General features: G+C 37.8%; 1 protein-coding gene across 2 annotated transcripts; it reads right to left on the bottom strand.

The window, feature by feature from the left end:
- Positions 1-346: 346 nt before the first annotated feature.
- GEN1 (GEN1 structure-specific endonuclease) lies at positions 347-18,947 on the bottom strand. Of its 2 annotated transcripts, XM_086745522.1 has the most exons (14): positions 18,613-18,947; positions 15,674-15,871; positions 13,676-13,862; positions 12,308-12,484; positions 10,696-10,806; positions 9,607-9,680; positions 8,984-9,075; positions 8,060-8,210; positions 7,906-7,942; positions 7,725-7,805; positions 6,135-6,265; positions 4,326-4,387; positions 3,617-3,760; positions 347-3,393 (listed from the first exon to the last, which is right to left on the bottom strand). In XM_086745522.1, exons 2-14 carry the CDS (start codon positions 15,832-15,834, stop codon positions 1,931-1,933), a joined length of 2,871 nt encoding a protein of 956 aa, XP_086601648.1. In that variant the 5' UTR covers positions 15,835-15,871; positions 18,613-18,947; the 3' UTR covers positions 347-1,930. The 2 variants fall into 2 exon arrangements, with proteins under 2 accessions (XP_086601648.1, XP_086601649.1); XM_086745523.1 differs by lacking the exons at positions 12,308-12,484; positions 13,676-13,862; positions 18,613-18,947 and having other exon boundaries at positions 15,674-15,750.
- Between the last annotated feature and the right edge of the window lie 1,963 nt (positions 18,948-20,910).

The raw sequence follows: 20,910 nt of genomic DNA on the forward strand, positions 1-20,910 counted from the left end.
ATGCATTTAATGCTTAACTGTACTTACGAAACCAGATTATTTTGTAGCAATATCAGCAACAGGCTTTTTTTTTTTTCCCTCTGCAGTTTGTAATATTTTATTATTATATCCTGTTTCTGGTTTCCATCATCCGTAAAACATGAACTTAATATAATTCTAGCACAGTATTTTCAGCAAATTATCCGTTAAAGCAATCATCCTAGCTAGATGTGGAAAAAAACCAAAAAACCCTCCAAAACCCACTCTTGCCTCCCAAATCTAAACACATCCTAAATTCACAGTGTGTGAATTTTTATGATTCCTCAAACAAAAGAGCGCATTCTCATACACTGGGACGGAACAAGAGTGAGGTCATTCACATGATGTTGGCATTTTTATTAATGAAAATTAAAAGTTTTGATTCCAACTTTCAGTATCCAAAAATCAACAACAAAGAAAATGAAAGAAAATACATAACCAATAACAATACTTTTCCACAAAAAATGGTCTGATCTCTCCACTACTGACCACTGCCTAAGGAATCCCTCCATTTATGGCCCCTAGGTGGCTGCTACTCTTACTCTCCTTAGCAATTCTACTCTTCTAGGAACCCTCTCAACATCAGCTGGGTAGTTAAGTCTCCAGAAGACGTAGATGATCTTCAAAATTGAAAATAAGTTTCCAATATTTTTGATTTTTTGCTAATTTCCACAATACATTTCTCATTCGGAAAATCAAGTATTAATAAACTTTCTCTGCACTTTCTTTTCATCTGCCAACAGAGGAAAATGAAAAACTACCATTTTGTCTCATTACAGATTTCATTATCTATAGACCACCTATTTCTTCCTTAAAGACATCTGGAATTTAGCTTCCTAACTTTTAAAGCCTTGATCTTTATGAAGAAAGAATTGGCATTTTCATTAAGGCATGGATATTCTAAATTTCTATTCTTAACATTATATCTTGGCAAGCGTGGCCCTCCTTCTGGTTAGTCCATAGAAAAAGTTATGAACACTTAGATGCGGGCAAGGAGGCATTTCCTAATAAGTGGCTGAAGACAACTTCTTTTGTGTGTATGAACAGAGATTGCTTCTATATTAAAGGGTAGGAAGAATATTCTAAAAAAATGCAAGTGTATTCAAGTTCCCCCTTTAAAAACAAACATTTACATGATATTATTCAAAGAATCTGTAATATCATCATTAAATTTTTATTTTCTGTAACTTAACCTTCATTCTACTGTAAGTAGAAGTGAGTGTTAGATGGGATTTCACATCTTCTTTAAGAAAAAAGAAAAGCCCCAAACTATAAATGTTTGATTAAAACAGCCATCAAGTTTCCTTAAATATTAGATATGACAGTTACAAAAGCTGAATATCCTTACATGGCTTATTCCATTATTTGGAAGATGCACATACTCAAAGAACAGCTTATTATAGGGCATGAGAGAGATAAATTGAGCTACCCAGCAAGGTATTATCTGCTGTGTGTCTCTGTCTGGTCCTTCAGAGATAATCAACACAACCAGCACACCAGGATTCAAAAACTCATTTTAAAACTACCAAAATTAAGTTAGCAGAGTAGAACAGAAAATTTCAGTTGGAAAGAGCTGTTTCACTTTGTCTTATAAAGAATATCCAACAGTAGTACAGTCATTATTTTAATAAGTCTGTTTTCACGAACAAAAGGACTAATAACTGTATATAAAATCCTCACAATTGGCTAGGAAAAACCCTTCTTGTTTCATAAATAAACCTCCCCATTCCCTTGTGTTGTAGTTATTTTGTACTTTTGCTAACATTTGTTTCAAACTTTAGCTCCAGGATGCAGTATTTCACAGCACTTCTTATTCATCAAAACTGTGTCCACTTAAAATCAACAGAGCACACTACAAAAACTTCGAGAAAAAAACTCTGCAAGAGCTGCTATAATCTGTTTTATTGAGAACCTAATTGATTTTGATTCTTCCTTTTAGTCTTTCAGACAGGGGAAGGGGACTGTCTGCCCATGCATAAGTCAGAACAGTACTTTCGGCTTGCTGCATGGGACTAGAACCTGACCTCTCAGACGCCTGCTCTGGACTTTGGGAACAATTAACTTCCCCTACAGAGCACTGTTTCTGAGATACATGCAATGAGAAACTATTACCAGCTTTTTTTAAACCAGTGTTTTTCTTCTTCCCTTTAATTGTAAGAGCTGAGTCACTGTTTGTTCTTTTGGTAGTAACAACATTACTCCTTTTCTTTGTAAAAGAATTTTTAAGCTGACCGGGGTTCAGTTGCCTTTTCTGCTGCTCATAAATCAGACTGTTATTCATGTTCCCATCATCACTGTCTTCACTAGAAGAACATCTGTTCCGACACACACTCTTTTTAAAAGAGGTTTTGCAAGTAGCTTGAGTACAAGCTTTTTTAACGTGACAACCAGTTACAACATCCGCTGGCTTTTGAGACACTGGAAGCACTTCACACCTAGGATGTAGTGTCTCTGTTGTTTGCCCACTGAGGGCTAGAGATGTTGAACTGGTTATATCATGGTCTTTTTGCATCATTTCAGGCAGGCTGTCAGCTTTCTTGTACTGATCTTGAGAAACGTGTACACTGGATTCCCTTGCATGGCTTCCTGATAGCACATTTTTACTTTCCTGCACTAGTTTGTTTAAATGACACGAGGAAGAGACAAAATCTTTATCAGGACTCAATGTTTCTTTTGCTTGTTTAAAACATTTCAAAGACTCCCGTTGCATTACATCTTCAGACAACAAAGGTTTTGATGGAATAGAAGTCTTCTTAAGTATTCGCTCACTTAAAGACCATTTCTGAAGTTGTTCCATAGAATCATCAAAAAACAGATCATCTGCACTATCAGAATGATGTTGATCAGACTGCACGGCATCAGAACATTCTGAGCTATTTCTCACTGTTTCATGACCCAGTGGATGCGAGCGTTTCATGTCTGTAGTTAAGTCAGCTGCTGGATCACGAGTATCACCGCTGTGGGCTAGTGAAGTGCTGAAGAAGTTTCCTTCCTGATAAATACTGCTCAGTTGTAAACCAGCTGTTACAGAGGAAGAGGATGATATCCCTGAATTTTTAGTAAATTGTGCTGGCAATACAGATGAGTCAGTCAACGTACTCTGTAAGAGCGAGTAAGGCAATGCAGTCAGAGGAAGAGCAGCTACTGATGCTGGCAGTTGAACAGTTGTTATGCAGGAAGCTGCAGCTAACACGAGATCTTTTGGTTCAGTACTTCCCTGGTGTATCTGATCTTCTGTGGTAGTTTTTATATCTGATGTGGAGTCTTGCACAGGAATAATTCCACATCTAGATTTTAAACTCATTTGAGACAGAAGATCATTAACTTCATCATAAACATTTGATAATTCTTTTTCTTTCGGTTTGTCTTTCCTGTCTGAAAAAAATAAAAAGGGTATATCAAAATGGCATACTAATAGCATTCAGATTTCCTAGTGCTGAAGTATAAAATAGCGAGGTAAAAGCACACTCCTTGCAAGATACACTCAGATCCTGACAAAACATGGTATTGCTCAATAGTGGGAGAAATGTTTGTTGCTTCTGCTTCTTGCATTCTGGCAAGAAGTGTAAGTTTATAAGAAATAAGCTTTTGGACTTACTTTTCTGTTTCTTCTTGAGAACTTCTGACTTTTCCATTTGATAAAGTGCAACGACATCAGGATAAGCAGCCTGAAACAAAGACTCCTCTTCTACTGTGACTACAAACAACTGTGCAGGCTCGTCTTCTGCATCAACATAATGTTCTAAAAAGTTAATGAATGTACATTAGGTATGTATATAGACACATTTCAAAGTAGTGAATAAGAAAAACAAAGAACAAAAGATTTATTTGAGTACAAAGATATGTAAAAAGGTCAACAGTACAATGTTTGAGATTTAGCTACAAGTGAAGTCTTTCTTTCCGCAAGTCTCCTGGCACAACTGGGCACACTAAAGGTAGAAGTCTTCCGGCACAGAAAATAATTCTAGGTAGTAAACAGTCACAGCTTTGAGTACGTACTGAAATAAGATAGGAAATACAGAGTCCAGGTCTTATTAACATGTAGTAGAAAAAGTACCTGAAGACGAAGCCCCTTGCCTTCTAGGCAGATAACTATATATATTTTTTTTTTTTTAAAAGCATTGCTTTTACTTTCAGGGTATGTGAAATTTGATGCACATTTTCTATTGTTTTCATAGAACAGTTTCCAATCCCACCCACATTTCATTTCCTCATAATGTTGTCAAGTTATTTTCCTCTTTAAGGTATTCTTTTTTCTTTTTCTACAAACTGTTTTGTTCCATAATGTGCATAGAAACCAGACCAACCTGGTTTTTGCCACTCAATTTCATAACAAGGAATTCCATTTTTAACACGAGTCTTGACTATCCTGTAAGAATAAAATGAAACCCATTAAATGACTTCGTTTAGACAAGAAATTTAAAAAAAAGTATTTAAATACTCTAATCTGTAATGATTCAGAGGAAAAAAATATTCTTGTAATAGTGAAATTAATACACTTAAAAAAATATACCACTTCTCTGTATGAGTTACATAGTAAAATTTGGGGTCTAGATTTGAGTACTGAAACATTTTTATTTTTTAATGATACAGCTCACAGGAGCATAACAAGAAATCAAAAAGCTATTCTGTAACAAACACTCATAATGAAGACTTCTGCAAACATCAGTTTGATATCTTCAACTATGCGCCATAGTGAAGGCTGTTGCCATAGACAGTAATTTTCTGAATGACCAGACAGGGTCATTTATATCTTTTGCATGACAGCATGAAAGAAGAGTAAACATGGACTGAGTGAAACAGTCAGTTATGAGTTTTTTTTCTAAAAATATTATCTACACCCCAGTTTAATAAATTCCCACATGTGAAGAGGCTCCTGCTGAACCATCACTGTGTTTTTAAACACTTGTTAACAAAATAAATCTTCTAGAGCATGCATGATACGCCTTTTACACTTCTGAAACACTAGGAAGCATTACAAATGGAGGATGTCAATTAATTCATTCATCAAGGTAAACACTGGTAATTTATCTATCCAATCTATTTAAAAAGCAGACCCCAACCAGTCTCTTCACTCTTCTGAAAGAGAACACGGAATAGAACAGCTTCTCTGCAAGTAATAATTTAACAGAGATACTATCACATTACTACTGACTGTCCTGTCCCCCAAAACTAAGGTCTATAAAATCCTGGACGGCACCAAGGAACATGGGAAAACTACTAACCCTCTTGCAGTACAAGAATTTGGTTGGGTGGAGATTTGATCGTCAGATACTAAAGTTAAAATAAGTCACAATTCCCTTCATACAGTGAAGTTGAGTTCAGATTTGCGACCAGACACTGTAGATTCTAAAAGTCTACATGAGTTTAAGAAAAGATTAGATCACGAAAAAAGAAAAAAAAAAAAACAAAACAAAAAAAACACCCCAACATTGAGGGCCGATAGAACAAGAGATACTAATCTGGCTCAGAAAACTCCCGAGTAACAGAAACCTGGATGGTGGGAAAATATTCCAGGGGAAAGTAGTTATGGTTTTTTTTTCCCTGCATATCCATTTTTAGTAACAGAATACCTGGCCATTTTAAAATTCCTAAATGCAGTAGTTCTTAAAGAAAACATTTCAAGAAGAAAGGGTAGCACAATAGAACTGTAAGCCAATGATTTCATCAGACACATAGTATAACAACAGTCAGCAGGTCTGATGAGAAATGAGAAACCATGACTGTATCTGCAGATGCTCATTTCTAAGTCTAGGCTTTTATTTTGAACCACAGAAGTCAGTTAAACTTTTTCTAAGAACCTGAGCAGAGGATCAAACCCATAATGCTAAGTGTCATGTGCAGATGCAAGGAAACAGAATAGAAAGTAAGCACAAGAAAAAGCAGGCGTTGTCAGAATGAAAGAAAAGTGATATAGGTATTACTTTGTGCAGCAGTAATACAAGAATCGGTGTACTGATCTAAAGTTCTACCTCTATTCAAAATGAGCACAAAGCTTGAAATAGAGATGGAAGAAAACCATTATATGTCCGTAAAAAAAGAAAAAAAAAAAACCCATGATTTTCCTCCAGCAGCAGAAGTAAACATATTAAGTGAAAGAAATCAAGCTACATTACCGTATTGCCTGCAGTTGTTTTGAATCAATATATCCAGATTTTCTCTGGATCATATCATAACGTGTCAATAGTCCTAACAGTTTCTTACAAGCGTAAGGTTTGGTCCATTCCATCTTCTCAGAAGCAAATATCTGTTAGTATAAAAAAAAAACACGTGAAACTTTAAAACTTTCTTATTCTGTTAGGTATCACGCTTAGACAGCTACATAGTAGGGACACCGGACTAAATACTTCAAATACCTAGAACGCTTCTAAACATTAGTGTAACGCGCAATGATATCTCACTGCCCAGGGAGGGAACAGTCACCCCTAACAGGGCAGATTCATCAGCTGTCAATAACAAGTCAAGGAAACAGTTGTGTAGTGGCAGCAACAGGAATAAGACAGCTGCTAAACATCTGATTAGATTCAGATAATCTAGGCAAGGAGCTGTGAAAATTAAGAGATTTTCCATGGGAGAGAAGGATGAACACGGATTTTCAGTAAAGCGATATTGTTCAACAGTGGTCTATTATGCTATACATAATTCTCACAGTGTCATCAATCCTGCAAAAGGAAACATTGTAAGAAATCTGCTTTCACCAATAAAAAACAAATAAAAATCACTCTTAGAAAACAATGCTAACATGCATATATTAACACTCCTCCCGATCCCTCCTATTCCCCCAAAAAAGCCGCACAGGATATTTATTCTTTCTTCTATGGACAGAGCTCAAATGTTCTAGCTTATTCCTTTGTGCACTTTGAATTAAAGGGCCTCTGAACTTGAAAGCTGGTAGTATTGTGCTAAACAGTGGAACAGGCTTCCTAGAGGTGGTCGATGCCGCAAGCCTGTCAGTGTTTAAAAGGCATTTGGACAATGCCCTTAATAACATGCTTTAACTTCATCAGCCCTGAGTTGGTCAAGCAGTTGGACTAGATTATCGTTGTAGGTCCCTTCCAACTGAAATAGTCTATTCTATTCTATTCTAAGCACAAGCCTGCTATCTGGTTTTGGGAAAACAGGCAACATTCAGAAAGAAAGCTACTTCTGCTGGTTATCCCAATGACAGAAAAAAAATACTGAAAAGAAAGTTTAATGTTAAAAAAACCCCACAATCACGACTCGCTAATACCGAAAGTTACCATATATGCACTGTCAATATGATGATGAAACAAGTACAAGTGAAAATAAGAACTGCATCTGTCAATGCCTTTATAGAAGGTGGGTGAAACAAAAAAGATAACATCCCTGAAGCATACACTATGCCACATAACCATATAGTACTTTAAATGCTATATAGATTAGGCACCACTCAGCAACCCAATCTAGTAATACTGGACAATGGAAAACAAAATAATGGCAAGTGACCCGTTTTCCAAGTTCTCTTTCTTCCTCTTTTCTACATATCTTTTTACATCAACTGATTTTTTTTTTCAAAGTTTTCAATTTTAGGCTTTCAAAAAATGAATTATATTAAGAAGTTGTAGCAAGATTCTTTAATTCTTATTTACAGTAAATTAACAATGAAGATCAAAATTATCACAGATGCCTTTCTTACTAATAAACAAAGAACTACAGAGCTGAATATCCAGTATTTTGTTATATACCTGAAAGGACAATAAATCTGGCCTTTGGCATTCCTTTATCTTGATCAATTTATTCCTGTTTACAAGAAATTCTTGGATAACCTTGAAATAAACAAAAGAGAGACATTTTAAGAGAGGACAGAAATCCGAAAGTTCAATTAATTGATTAAAAAAAAATAAAATCTTTAAATAGGCTTGTTACCTCAGAGAATGGAAAGCCCTCACAACTGTTAGCTTTTCTGCAGGTAAAACAAATGTGTTAGGAACTGAATACAAATGGGAAAAAAGTAGAATTTAAATGCTCACCCTGCACATGAATGCAGGGAAAAGCAATTCAATTTTTGAGACATTCCTACTTTCTGATATTGTCCTCCACTGCACTTGCTTGTCTCACTCGCTCTAACTGATGCCATTCACAAGGGCAGCAGTATTTGGCATCACTGGGTTTGCAGTATCTAGTGCTTTCACAGAATTTACATCCGCTGTGCTCATGTTCCTTGTAAGATCCTATAGAAGCAGACACACAAACTGTGAGGAGAAAAGGTTTCCAAAGTCTCCAAATATACTAGGTTAAGAACACATACGAATCGGGCATGAATAGTAGCTGTAAGCAGATCTGAGTGGATTAGCTGTATTTATGCATCTAGAGTGAAAACTGACAAATATAAGCAAGCTTTCATTTTTTTCTGAAAACTTTTTTCCAAGTTGCAGACCTGAACCTGAAAAACTTTATTAATTAAAAACATCCTTTCAGATGTAAGTAACATATTTGAAATTATCTTTTCCTTCTCCAAGTGATAGGTTTGAATGCGTTCATAAATCAAAGATGCTATCAAAATGAGGTTACTTAAGATTAATTTCTTTTTAAGAAAACACTGCAGCAAAACCCAACAATGCTCATGGATTCTGTCCGCATGATGCAAGACCAATTCAGGCAACTAAAGAAATACTTGCTTGTTAGTATAGCATACTTTCTTTACTGCTAATATTGAAAAGGCAAATATCTCTTATCACACAACAGCATCGTGATAACATTCCATCTGCCATCAACCAGTTTCCTATTTGAAGAAAATATTTATGTAAAGATACATATACACAATAATGAAAATGTGAAGGCATCCCAGAAGCTGAATGACAAGAAAAGCGGTTTTTAACATTAGTCATAAAAAACCCCCAAACCCAACCAAACAAAAAAACACCACTCTTCACCTCACACACCCAGAACAAAAAGTAAACAAATGATTAGGCTAAAAATAAAATTCAGCACTTTTCACACTGACCTGGATGATGGCACTCGGAACAGTGAATTACCCTTTTAACAACCAAAACAGGACTATTATCATACTGAAATTGTTCTTTCCATTGCTCAAACCTAAAAGGATGATATTAAAAGAATGAATAAATATATTTTTTTTACTTTCATACTTAAAATAAAACACTGAAAAATGTTCCCTTTATACTTCTCAGGCATCTACCTGAGAAACAGAGTTTTCTAATTTATAAAATAGATTTTATTTTTTTTTAAAGTACATGAATGATTCCTGGACTTCTAGTATTGACATACACATTATAACAAACACAGAAAGCATTTGGTAACTCTTGTCTTGATCTACAAGCCAATTAAAAACCAGCAGAAGTCTCTCATCAGTCCCTATGACTTCCTTTCCAATATCAACATACATCTGCTCCCTCAAGAACTAGGAGATAATGTTTAAAACAATGAAGAAGCTTGCCTAGTAAACTGTATAATTAATTGAGCAAATATGAAGTAATGAATGTGGTAATCTCTTCCCACTCTCCAAATTAAAGTATTACAAACATTGTCTTGGAGCTGAAGTACATACCAGCAAGTTTTTGAATAAAATCAAAGTACTTCAGCATACAGCATAAATTTTCACTTTACCTTTGCAATAAGTTTTGACCTCGTAAAGTCTCAATTAACTTTAAAGCTTGTTCCTTCCCAACTCCTGGAACACCCTATAGAGACAGTAATATGAAACATTATTTAATGACAAACAGAAAATATTCATATTTTCATAAAAACTTCCTTCATAACATTATGTAGAGAAATGATAAAAATGGTCCTAGATGTTGAGAATAAATAGAGAAAAATACTTTTTGACCAAGTTCTAAAGTCAGAAGAAGTGACAGATTACAGCTGTACTATCAGTGTAACACACAAGCTGCACTAAATGTTCTTACATTCAAATAAAACATTGTAGAGGAAGAACGTTGTAGAAAACAATAGGAAAAGAGGTTTTGTTTGTTTTGTTTTCCTTCTTGCTATCTGCAACAGGACAATATAAATACTGGTAACATTCTTGCCAGCTAACTGCCAGAGAGCTGAAACTTTTCAGAATTGTCTTGGAAAGACCAGACAAAGACAGATCTTTTGGATTTTAGAGTTAAAAGGCTGGAATTTAAGAGACAGAAGAAACACAGCAAAAAGGTTTCACTCACAGGAAAGAGATTCTTTACGGCAACAGAAAAAACTTCTAATATTTGAAGACCTAAAGCACTTACACAAAATCAATTCTAAAAAGGTGACAAAATGTAAGAGAATTTTCTGAAAAATAATTAAAAACCCCAATAAAACCACAAACACAGGGAAGTCTTCCACTTCCTTTCAATAAATGCTTGCTTGATTTTGGTATTTACTCCATTGTTAGATTAGATATAAGGAAGAAATGCTTCACTATGAGGTCTCACACCTTTGCCCAATGCAATCAACATCTAAACTTGTATCTTCATTACGGAAAAAGTCTGGAATAATACATAACAGTTTTAGAAAGATTAATGTCCATGAACGATTTTTATGATCTTTAAGCCTTCACAATAAAATTTACAGTGACTTTAAGCGTCTTCTTCAAATAGATCTCTGTAATCATGCATTGCATATGTTTTTGTCAGCATGCACATATCTCCCTCGATACAGTTTATTGTTTTTCAAGGCAGTGTGTGCCTTGAAATAAAAAACAATTACATTGCTTACCTTTGGAAGATAATCACAACCCAGAAGAACAGCTAGCCCAATCAAAGACTCTCTGTCACAACCAAGCTTTTCTTTAATAGAGGACATTGCGTAACAGTCAAGCTGTGGATCCTGCAAGAGAAATTTATCATGTTATTTCTGTAACACCAGGGAAGGACCTTCCCTGAGTCACATTCAGTTCTCATTGCTTACCCACCTCTGTTCACCCATATGTGCAGGAAATGGGTCTATCCCATAAGAGGGGTCTGATAGCAAAAAAAAATAAGCAGCAATTAAAATTTATAATGTAATGCATGGACACCACATGAATAAATACAGCTCTGGAATCTCAAGTTTTAAGTACAGGCAGGCATCAACTGTTGAAAGAAACTAAAATAAATTGGTTTTATTGTTTACTACCTGTAGAAAGTATGGCAAAACTAACATTATCCAGTACTAGTGACTGTGTAAGTAATCTCAGGAACTGCAGTTTTTAAAACCCATGTAAACATTTCCATGTGTTACTTGAGTAAAAAAAAAAAAATTAAAAAAAAGAATTAAAATGTTACCTAGAATATTAAACATGAGCTAAAGGAACACCTGAAGCTTTGAAGGGTAGAGGAACTCAAACACAACAATATGAAATCAAGATTAACATAAATCAAAACATCTCCTCCCCTCCCTCCCCAGACAAAGAAAAAAAAAAACAAAAAAAAAACCAAACCCAAAACCCAAAAACAGAACACACAAGCCAACAACCCCAAATAATTCCATTTTCTGGTACAGATGCTCCTGACAGACACACACTCACTTTTTTTTTTTTATGTTGACTTAGATATGTAACAAAGTACACCTGAAAAATTGAGGCCACCTTCACTTTTGGCGATAAATTACAAGGAACTTGAATGAAAGAAAAGAACTAGGTCAAGACAGAACCCAAACACAGTACCATCAAAGCAAATCATCTTCCACCAACTGTAATTACTTTTTTTAAAGTTAATTGTCCATAGTGGTTTTTTTTTCAGTAATATGAAAAAGATCAATAGAACAGAAGTATTTTCTCAACAAATATTTCAGATAAACATTACTTAAAATTCCAACTCCAATATAATTTTCTCCTCCACTTTCTTGTTAGAGTCACCAGACGGAACACATGCACTCCTTTCTCTGATTTACAGAGAAAGTATAAATTACAGAAATCTGAGGTTGCCTTTCACCAGTTGTGGAAAACTGCAATTACAAAAAATGAACACTTCAGCTCGAAGTCATAAAGTTATTTGATTTTTTGAATGATTGCAACAATTGTACATCTATATCATAATCAATCTCTAATCTATTTATGTTCAGTTGGAAACTAATAGTTTGATACTTAGCTTTCTACTACACATCACAGGACACCACAAACACAGGCAATAATACTGCAAGTATTCAGTAGTTTTCCTCTCACATCCAATATACCGATTGCCAGTGAATGAAACAAAACGTTCCTGTCTTAAACACATTATTTTAAACAAACACCACTACTAGGGGTTAAGTGTGAAAATATCTAAGTAATTGTTTCAAGTCCCTTCTTTTTATTTACATTTTTGGGAAGACTCTAAAGAGAGGGTGAGAAAAGGATGAGGTACATTACCTTCGCATTCATGGCAAAGTTCCTATAAACTGTCTGAGCTCCATATAAGAAAACATCTCCATCATTGGTAATGCAGCCATCAACATGCCCTTTTGCATTTAGGTAGGCACACATTGCCTCAGCTTCCCCCGCTGCTTGAACCCAAGGGACGCCTAAACACTCCAGCAGTTCAAGACACTGAAAGAAGGAATCCAAAAGGAAAGTAAGATTGAATGCTGCATTAGATCCACTTATTAGCATGTGTTTTCTCAGACACAAGTGTATACAAAACCTGCTACTGTTGCACTGCCTATAGAACACTACATCAGTACAAGCCCTACTTTAGGAGAAACACAGTTTACCGCACCACTCAAAATAAATGTCCAATGAAGAGCAAAGTATTTATTAGTTACAGGACTCAAACATAGCATGATTAATAGTTACCTTTTCACAAAAGTCTTTGTACTTTAAACAGATACTCAGGATGTTTTCAGAAGAAGAGTAACAAAGGAATATCTATCTTTGTGAAGCAACACTGTTTACTCAAGTAGTAATACTGGGCTAGCACAGACATCTTTCAACAAACTTCCTGAGAATATCAAGCATGAAGGTACAGTACTGCTGGCCTAGTAAGACTGGACCACAGTACAAGGCACGCTGATATATAACTCATGAATACTTATTACAAATTTCAGAAAAAAATTATTTTAGAATTTAATAATAAAACATGAATTGATATATCCAATCTACTGCAGCCATGAGCGTCCATAAATTCTATTTCATAAAATTCTGAACGAAGAAGAAAATTACTGAATAGGAGGTCTTTGCAACCAGAGCTGTCTCAACCATCTGTACCAAGACAACTACAGTCTTCCTTTTAGCCTAATCCAGTAGGTTTCTAACAAGTGCATCCTCTCAGCTATTCAGCTAGTTTACCAAATCACAGGTCTACATTACAAAACAGTTCTGTGTACCGCTTCAAAAACACACTAGCTTAGCTTACGTAGGTCCACAACATATTCAACATATTCCTGTTTTCACATATACCCTTATCTAGGGAAAGAGTATAAATACTAACACTGTTAAAGAACAAATAAGCTGAATTTCTGTAACAATACGCAATTATGACTGTGGATCACTATAGCTTAACAGGCACAGGAACACATCAAAAAGGAAATTATTCTAACTGACATTGTCCCTTTTCTACATCAACAGTTAACAGATGCTGTAATACCCAATTTCAAAGGCATGTGCTTCCTCAAAATTCAAAATACTGTTGAAATTTGTTGTGTAGAAAACTATTAATTCTTTCAAGTTCTTGTATTTAATGTGGTTAAGATTTCTTCCTATCACATTAAAAATACTAGAACACAGTCCTCAATTACTCACCTCTTTTAACATAGCTTTAAATGAAGATCTCCCTGTTCTTGTAGCTCCAACTTTCTTCGAAGGTCCATAGCGCATCTCATTCCTCTTACTCATAGTGTCTGCTTTCAACTTAGGGGCCTCTCCTTCCATGACAAACACTAGTTTAATTCCCATTGATGTTAAGAAAGAGAACCGAAAAAACAGGTTTCTGCAATAAAGCAAGGTGTTCTATAAGCTGCAGAATTAGTGAAGCCCAACTTCTTCAGATGTTTTCCTGTTTTCCTTAAAACCCTCAGCCTAATCCAGGAACAATTTTAGCTTTCTCTCCACTTTTTATGACTCCCTCACCCCCAAGCTAACAAATCTTTTGTCTATATCCCTGTCTTCAAAGTCATTTTACTATGAACTTGTAATAGCTTTACAAAATTCCCAGGAAAATACCACACAAGCACAAGAAAGATCTTTTTAGGTGTAAAGACGTAAGCAAATTTAAAAGGTTTAATAAAAAAAAAAACAAACATTCAATGTCCAAAGTCTGCTTCCAAACATATGTCCACATTGATGCCTTTCCATCAAATTTTAATCTCAAATCTATCAATACAGGTGCATCAGGTTCTGAAGTGACTGAATGCTGTAGCACTAGACAGACTTACCGATATCATTACCATGCCAATTTATTTCATATGCAAAGCTAGCATTACGGACGGGTGGAATTTTGCAAGGGTGCAATAACAACTATTTGGTCTGCAACAGTAAAATTGAGAGTAGTAATATCAGACAGCATATGCTTTTTCCAGCAATTCCAGGATCAAAGAGATTAGTTCAAACATTTCTATGTCTTTGATTGACATGGAAAAAACATCACTATAGATTTAATTTCATACATTTGCTATTGGTAAAAAAGTATAAGCTGATCTTTTCACGCTAGTTCTATTTTCATAAATTATATAAAGATAAATAACTTACAGTACGTCTTTCTAAGATACTTAGCAAAACAATTCCATTTCCAACTGCCTGAAAACGTTTTTGTTTGTTTGTTTTTTTTTTTTTGGTAGAAATCTGTTTGCCCCTTTGTCTTGCTTTGGAAAGACTGCATAAGAGATCTGGACTGATGCTTCCATTCCACTGCACACAGGAGATTCTATCAGAGGGAAGTAATGACTTTGGTCACGCTTCAGGTTTGATAGTTTGATCCATTTGGGGGTCATAACCATAAAATTTTAAAAAATTGCTAACAAATCTGCTGTTATTTTATATCAGCTGAATTCAACAGAAGGCACAGGAACGCCTAACAGCAGCTAGTAACTCAGAACTTTCAAGCTAATTGATAATGGGTCATTTATGAAAATTTGTAGATATTTTCATTTTTGTCAGCATCATTTGCAGAAAACATTGCTTTGAAGTTACAGCTGCTTATACTTACTCACCCCCTAAGTAGGCAATTTAAATAAAGAATACATATTTTCTTCAAGGTTGTTCATGAGCCTGAAGAATAATTCAAACATATTTAATTCAACATGAGGTCTAACTAGAATTTTAACTTATAAGCCAGATCAGGCTAGAAGATAGACTCTCAGTATACTCTGAATTGACTAGCTTCTAAACTGGTATGATAAACAGTTCAAACTCCCATACTACCTTCCGTCACACAGCCTCATAAATATATAGGAAATAGCATGTTGATTTGCATTTCTTGGTAATCTGTATATCACACAGTGCCACCCCAGTAAAACAACCATGGTTCTGCTTACATCCATCTCATCCTTATCTACAGCTGAGGCCTTGAGACAAAGTAGGCTGGGCCCAAGAACTTCTATTTGCACCCAAGCATTAAGTTGAATTCAGCCAGTACAACCAAGTCTTCACTCCAAACCCATTACACATGTAGCACGAGCAATCAGAATCAAAACAATGCAGTCATACGAATTTTGGAGGTGGTCTTATATTTGGAATAAGTACCACACCTAAATTAAACAGCTCCAAGACTTTTGGCTACAATAATTTATATGGATACCATACCTCAGATGTGGCTTGGTAACTACTCCAATCATCTTTTTAACGGTCTGTGCTTCACAAACCCACAGACTCAAATCAACAGCAAGCGTTTTTCCTTTGAGACTGCTCAGGTTGACAGGTTGTCTCACAGGCTCAAGGATTTGCCACAGATTAGTCACTCCCATTGTTGTAGCTTCTTTGTTGTCAGCATGAAGGTTTCAGCTGTGAAGATCAAGCAAAATAAAATACTTTCAGAATATAACACGAAGTACGACATATTATGAATCTGAGGTTCAGAAAATAAATATTTAGTCATCATCAGTTTTACTTTTACAAGCCAAGAACACACACAATCAAGCCTTCAAAGTGTGTAATGACTCCAGTTCACAGATGGTTTATTACCTTCTTTGGACTGTACATTTTCATTGCTAATAGCCTGAACATAAATAAAAACAAACTCAGTTGAAGGGGGTGGGGGAACCCAACTTCATTTCCAAGTCTCATGTGCCCCTTACAATCACATACGCACAATTCAAGCTTTATTTAAAAACAAAGAAAAACTACACCTCTTGAGTGAATTACTTCCTGATCTGAAGTGGTAGGACTCACATTAAAATGCTTCTGTTCAAACAGAAATACCTTAAAGCTACTTGAGGAATATTTACAATGATGACAGAAGTTAAACTCGCCTTATATAAGACTATATAAGAAGAGTCAACAGCCACAGATTCTGGTTTGAGAAATTCAAGTTGGACTTCAGTAAAAAACCAAAACAACAGAGGGTACTGCAACACTGGTTGCCCACAGGTTGCAGGATCTCAATTTCTGCAGATTTTCAACATCCAGACAGCATACTGTCTTATTGGTTTAACCCAACCCTGGTGGAATCAGCACTGATCACACCTCCAGAGGTCCCTTCAAACAAACATTTCAACATCTATAACACTGTGATTGCAGAAACATGCCAGTGTGTATGTTTTCATTATTGTAATCGATGCAGTCTTACTGTACAAAGTTCGCCTCATGCTTATTTCTCTACTTTTCCCTCTTCTCCCTCAATATTAGAAGACAAAAATCAAATAAAATCTAGAATGTTTTCTATTTCTTTCGTCCTGAGCTTGAAATTACTGTATACTCAGATAAAACAAAACCCTCCTTTGAATAAATCGTGACCAGATGAGCTAGCTTCCTGTGCTCTGTGATCTGCTTAAGACACATGAGGAGCTGTGCCACCTTGAGGCCTCTAGTGAACACGGCCCTGTAAAATTCAGCAATTTTACACATTTAACACCATCACAGTCTGTCAAAACAGCAAGCCTGTCTTTGCAGGGGGCGTTGTTTTATAATCGAGAACTGTTGTAAAGCAAGGCATCTAATCAATAATACATCATTGCCGCTAGTGCAGGAATTTCAGTTTGTTTTTAAATCAAGTTCTCATCTTAAGATTTACTTCCAACAGAAATCATGTTTCTCTAATCGATTTCTTTAACTACATTAATCCCTCAACATAATTTTAGTTGTACACACACAGGGCACAATGTATTGCTTTTGTTGTTGCTATACCTCAAGCACATAAAGTGAGTTAAAAATATAAATAAAGCATACAAATACATGGCATAATTTCTTGAAGGTCAGGATGATCAATTTCTCTGATGCACAAAGGAGGCTAATAAAAGGCATACAAACCTTCTCAAAAGACAGACATAATATTGAACTTCAGTGGGGTTTAGTAAGAGAACATCCAGAAAAAAAAAAAGGAGATATCTTTTTGATACTATTATTTGGTTCCTGCCAGCCTATATCAATAGAAGTTTTTAAAAAACCTGTATTAGTTGGTTTCTAAATATTTTAATGGAATGTCACGTGACACTTAATTAACAGGAAAGACAAATACATCACACTTAACATTCCGTAAGATCACAAATAAGAAAAAAGCAATATAAAAGACTTGAAAACTACAAAAAAACTTAACTTCTTTCATTATGAGATAATAAAGTACTGTTATTTGAGGACAAGTTTTTCTTACCCTTATTCAATACATATCTAAGGTTGAGTTATGAAGGCCCGTGAGACCTACTAGTCTTTGCTTTTTCAAATATATTTTGTAAAATAGTTAGATCTAGATCCTGTATACAAAATAGATCTACTACTTTTAATAGTGATCTATCTACTGAGATTTTCTTGCAGAGCTTCATTCACCACAAGCCTCCAATCTGCTCAGAGAGGTGGTAACTTCCAAAGAAGGGAGACTGAACCTGATTTTTTTCATACTCTTACAAATCACTGAAGACAGACATGTTACTATAAGATCATTGACAGGAAAGATAAAATAAAAGAACCCCACACAAAACCTTCTCAGTTTCTCATTGGGCCAGTATGTCCTACAGCTATATAGCTTTTGTGTTGTATGACTATATTCTCCTGTACAAACATATTTACTATATTCTCCTGTACAGACAGAGAAGTAAGCCAGTTACTTGAAAAATAACTACAGAAGACATTTAATGCTGAAGTTTAATTGATACAGATATGCTTTCACTTATTACCAAATTAGCTTGCAAGGACTGCCAAGCACATGCTTTACACCTGACTCAAATGCCTTTCAAAAAAAAAAAAAAAACCACACACATTAAAAAAAAAGAAAACCAAAACCAAACCAAAAGAAAGCTCATGACACAGTTTTCAGAACTCTCTCGCTCCCTCTCTACACTACTGCGACACGCCAGCACCTGGCACAGCTTTGCCCATAAACCTGAACACCTGAAACACAGCAGTGGTGTGCTTCAGCATTTGCAGATTCCTCCTCAGCGTCCTAAGTTTGGGGCTGGTTTGTTTGTTCTTTTTCCCCGAGACGAAAACAAAACCGAAAAATTGCCTGAAAGCGAAATAACAAGACGCACGGGCACCTTGAACACAAGCATTTAAAATTCCCGCCTTGATGCGAGCTAGCGACAGCAACGCACCGCGCTGACAACACAGACGCTTCCCTGGCCCGCTGTGAGACGAGCAGCCTTCTGGAGGGCTCTCCTCGCCCGGTAAGGACTGCAGGCCTCACACCCCGACGCCAGATTTGAGACCGGAGACCTGTTCTTCCGCAACGCTGCCCGCCCGCGCCCAGGCCGAGGCGCCTTGCAGCCGCCGACGCCCCCCCAGCGGAAGCCACTCAGCCGTTGTGGGGGAAGTCGTAACAACTCACGTCCCGGCTCGAGCCCCGAGAGGTTCAGGGAGACCCAAGGAAGCCCAGCCGCGAACTCCCACGGCCCTCTCAACAGAGAGGGGAGGAAAGACATGAAACCCCCAGAGCGGCTCACCCGCACCGTGCTCCGCAACCCCAACGGTCACCCCCGACAAACACCACCCCAGCAACAGCTCCACCCCCTCGAAAATGGCGGGCGCAGGGAAATGACCCCCTCGGGGCGGGGGGCGGGAGTGCGCAGGCGCCGCGCCCTGCGGCGGCTTCTTCCGTCGCACCCCAGTGGCGCGCGGGTCCTTGGCGGGGTGCGGGCTTGCGGCTGCGGTAGCGGCTCCGCCGGCGCCGAGGAGAGGTAGCGTGAGGGGCGGGCGACCGGCCCGTGCGGCGCGTGTGGGGCCGCGGTGTCCGGGTGCGGTTCTGCGATCCGGGAGCGGGAAGCGGCTGACAGGGCGGGAAGATCGGTCGCGGGGTAGCGGCGTTGCCTGCCTCGGCGCGCTGTGTCCGAGCAGCGCTGGGCTGGGAGCCCCTCGCCCCGCAGCGCTGATCCTGCCCGCCCCGGGGTGGTTCTCGCAGAGGGCTGCGTGGGGGCACGTCAGCAGTCGAGGCTGGCTTTTGTCACCCGCTGTCCATGGCTGTTGTGCCCGGTGCGAGGGCTCCCCTGCGAAGGAAGCGGGCAAGGACCGGGAAGCGGCTGCTACCCGGGCTTTCCAGCCGCGGAGGGTCCGGTGTCACGTCTCTGGGAGGCGAGCGGATCCTTCCAGGCCGGCCGGAGAAAGCGGATACCCGTGGGATGGGAAGCGCGAGCGGAGGGGGTTTCTGCCCCCTCTTTCCTTTGTGCCTCCCCGTGGGGGAGGTGGAGCTGCTTTCTGTGCCGTTGTCCGTCAGGCAGCGCTTTGCCGGTGTCCGGAGGGGATGGTGGAGGCTTCTTACGCAGTGTCTGCAAATGTATTCGGCGGGGAGTCATGGATGTCAGCGCCGTACAGTCTGACGTGGGACATCTGGCTCGGATAGCCGGTAGAAATACACGACATTCTACTGCTGTGGATGAAGCTAGGCTTCTGACTTCGGTCCTCTGAAATATGTGCCTTTCAAGTGCAACTGATAGTGAATGTTCCCTTCCTTCATTGTTGTAAGCCACTAGAGTTAACTTGTAACTTATTTATCACTGTCTTTGTGTCTGTTTAAACGAACTTAGCATGCTATACATCAGCAGAAGACTGCAACTCTTCTTCCTTTTCTCCCATCCTGTGCTTTCTGCTGTACTTCCCATTCATCCTGCCATAGGTCTATGCTGATGTCTTTTCTCTGCCTCTGTTTCCCCAACTGGGCGAAAGACAATTCAGGTTGTACCTGGCCTGGGTGCAGGGTGATTAAAGTGGATGTTTTGAGTGGCAGCTGCTTTCTTCCTTGCACAGACACCAGGCCAACACCACCTAGAAAGCCGGTGGAGTGGTTTTAGTGGCAGTGGGTGTCTGTGTCTGCTCTGGATGAGGCCGACTGTGAGACAGGGAAAGGGTAAAACAATTGCAGAATTGAATTGCAATGGAAGCTGTGGGAAGAGATGCCATGGGTTAAGCTGGAACATGAGTGGGCATCAGTGCATGTTGCTTCCAGTGGATGCAGCCTCTGTTTTCCTATGCTTTGATGTTAACAGGGTAAACACCTTTCTACTGTCACGAGTGACAGTCCTAATAGTTTTATACAGCACATTTGGGGATTGTGGGGTTTTTTCCTGCTGTCATTACATGCATAACAATTACTTGTAATAATTTGTAGTGATCCTGTGATGTTTTTATAATTGGATCTGTCTTCTCCTTGTTTATTCCTGATTTATAGCTGCAGTTTTTATTCCCAACTGTATGCTGTATTCCATGATAGCAAAGTTCACTTTCTCTATTCAATCAGCACTTTCATTTTGTCTTTCTGAGTAATGGTTGGGTTCTCGTTTGAATTATCAATGTTCCTGACTCTGTCATCACAAGTTTCCATTAACATAGTCCTACTTTATATTACAATTTAAACATTAAATTTAGATATCAGTTTTTAAACATGATGCCTAGTCCATTAA

Source organism: Chlamydotis macqueenii, chromosome 3 (genome assembly GCF_036417535.1).
Source record: "Chlamydotis macqueenii isolate bChlMac1 chromosome 3, bChlMac1.mat, whole genome shotgun sequence".
Classification (NCBI taxonomy): Eukaryota; Metazoa; Chordata; class Aves; order Otidiformes; family Otididae; genus Chlamydotis; species Chlamydotis macqueenii.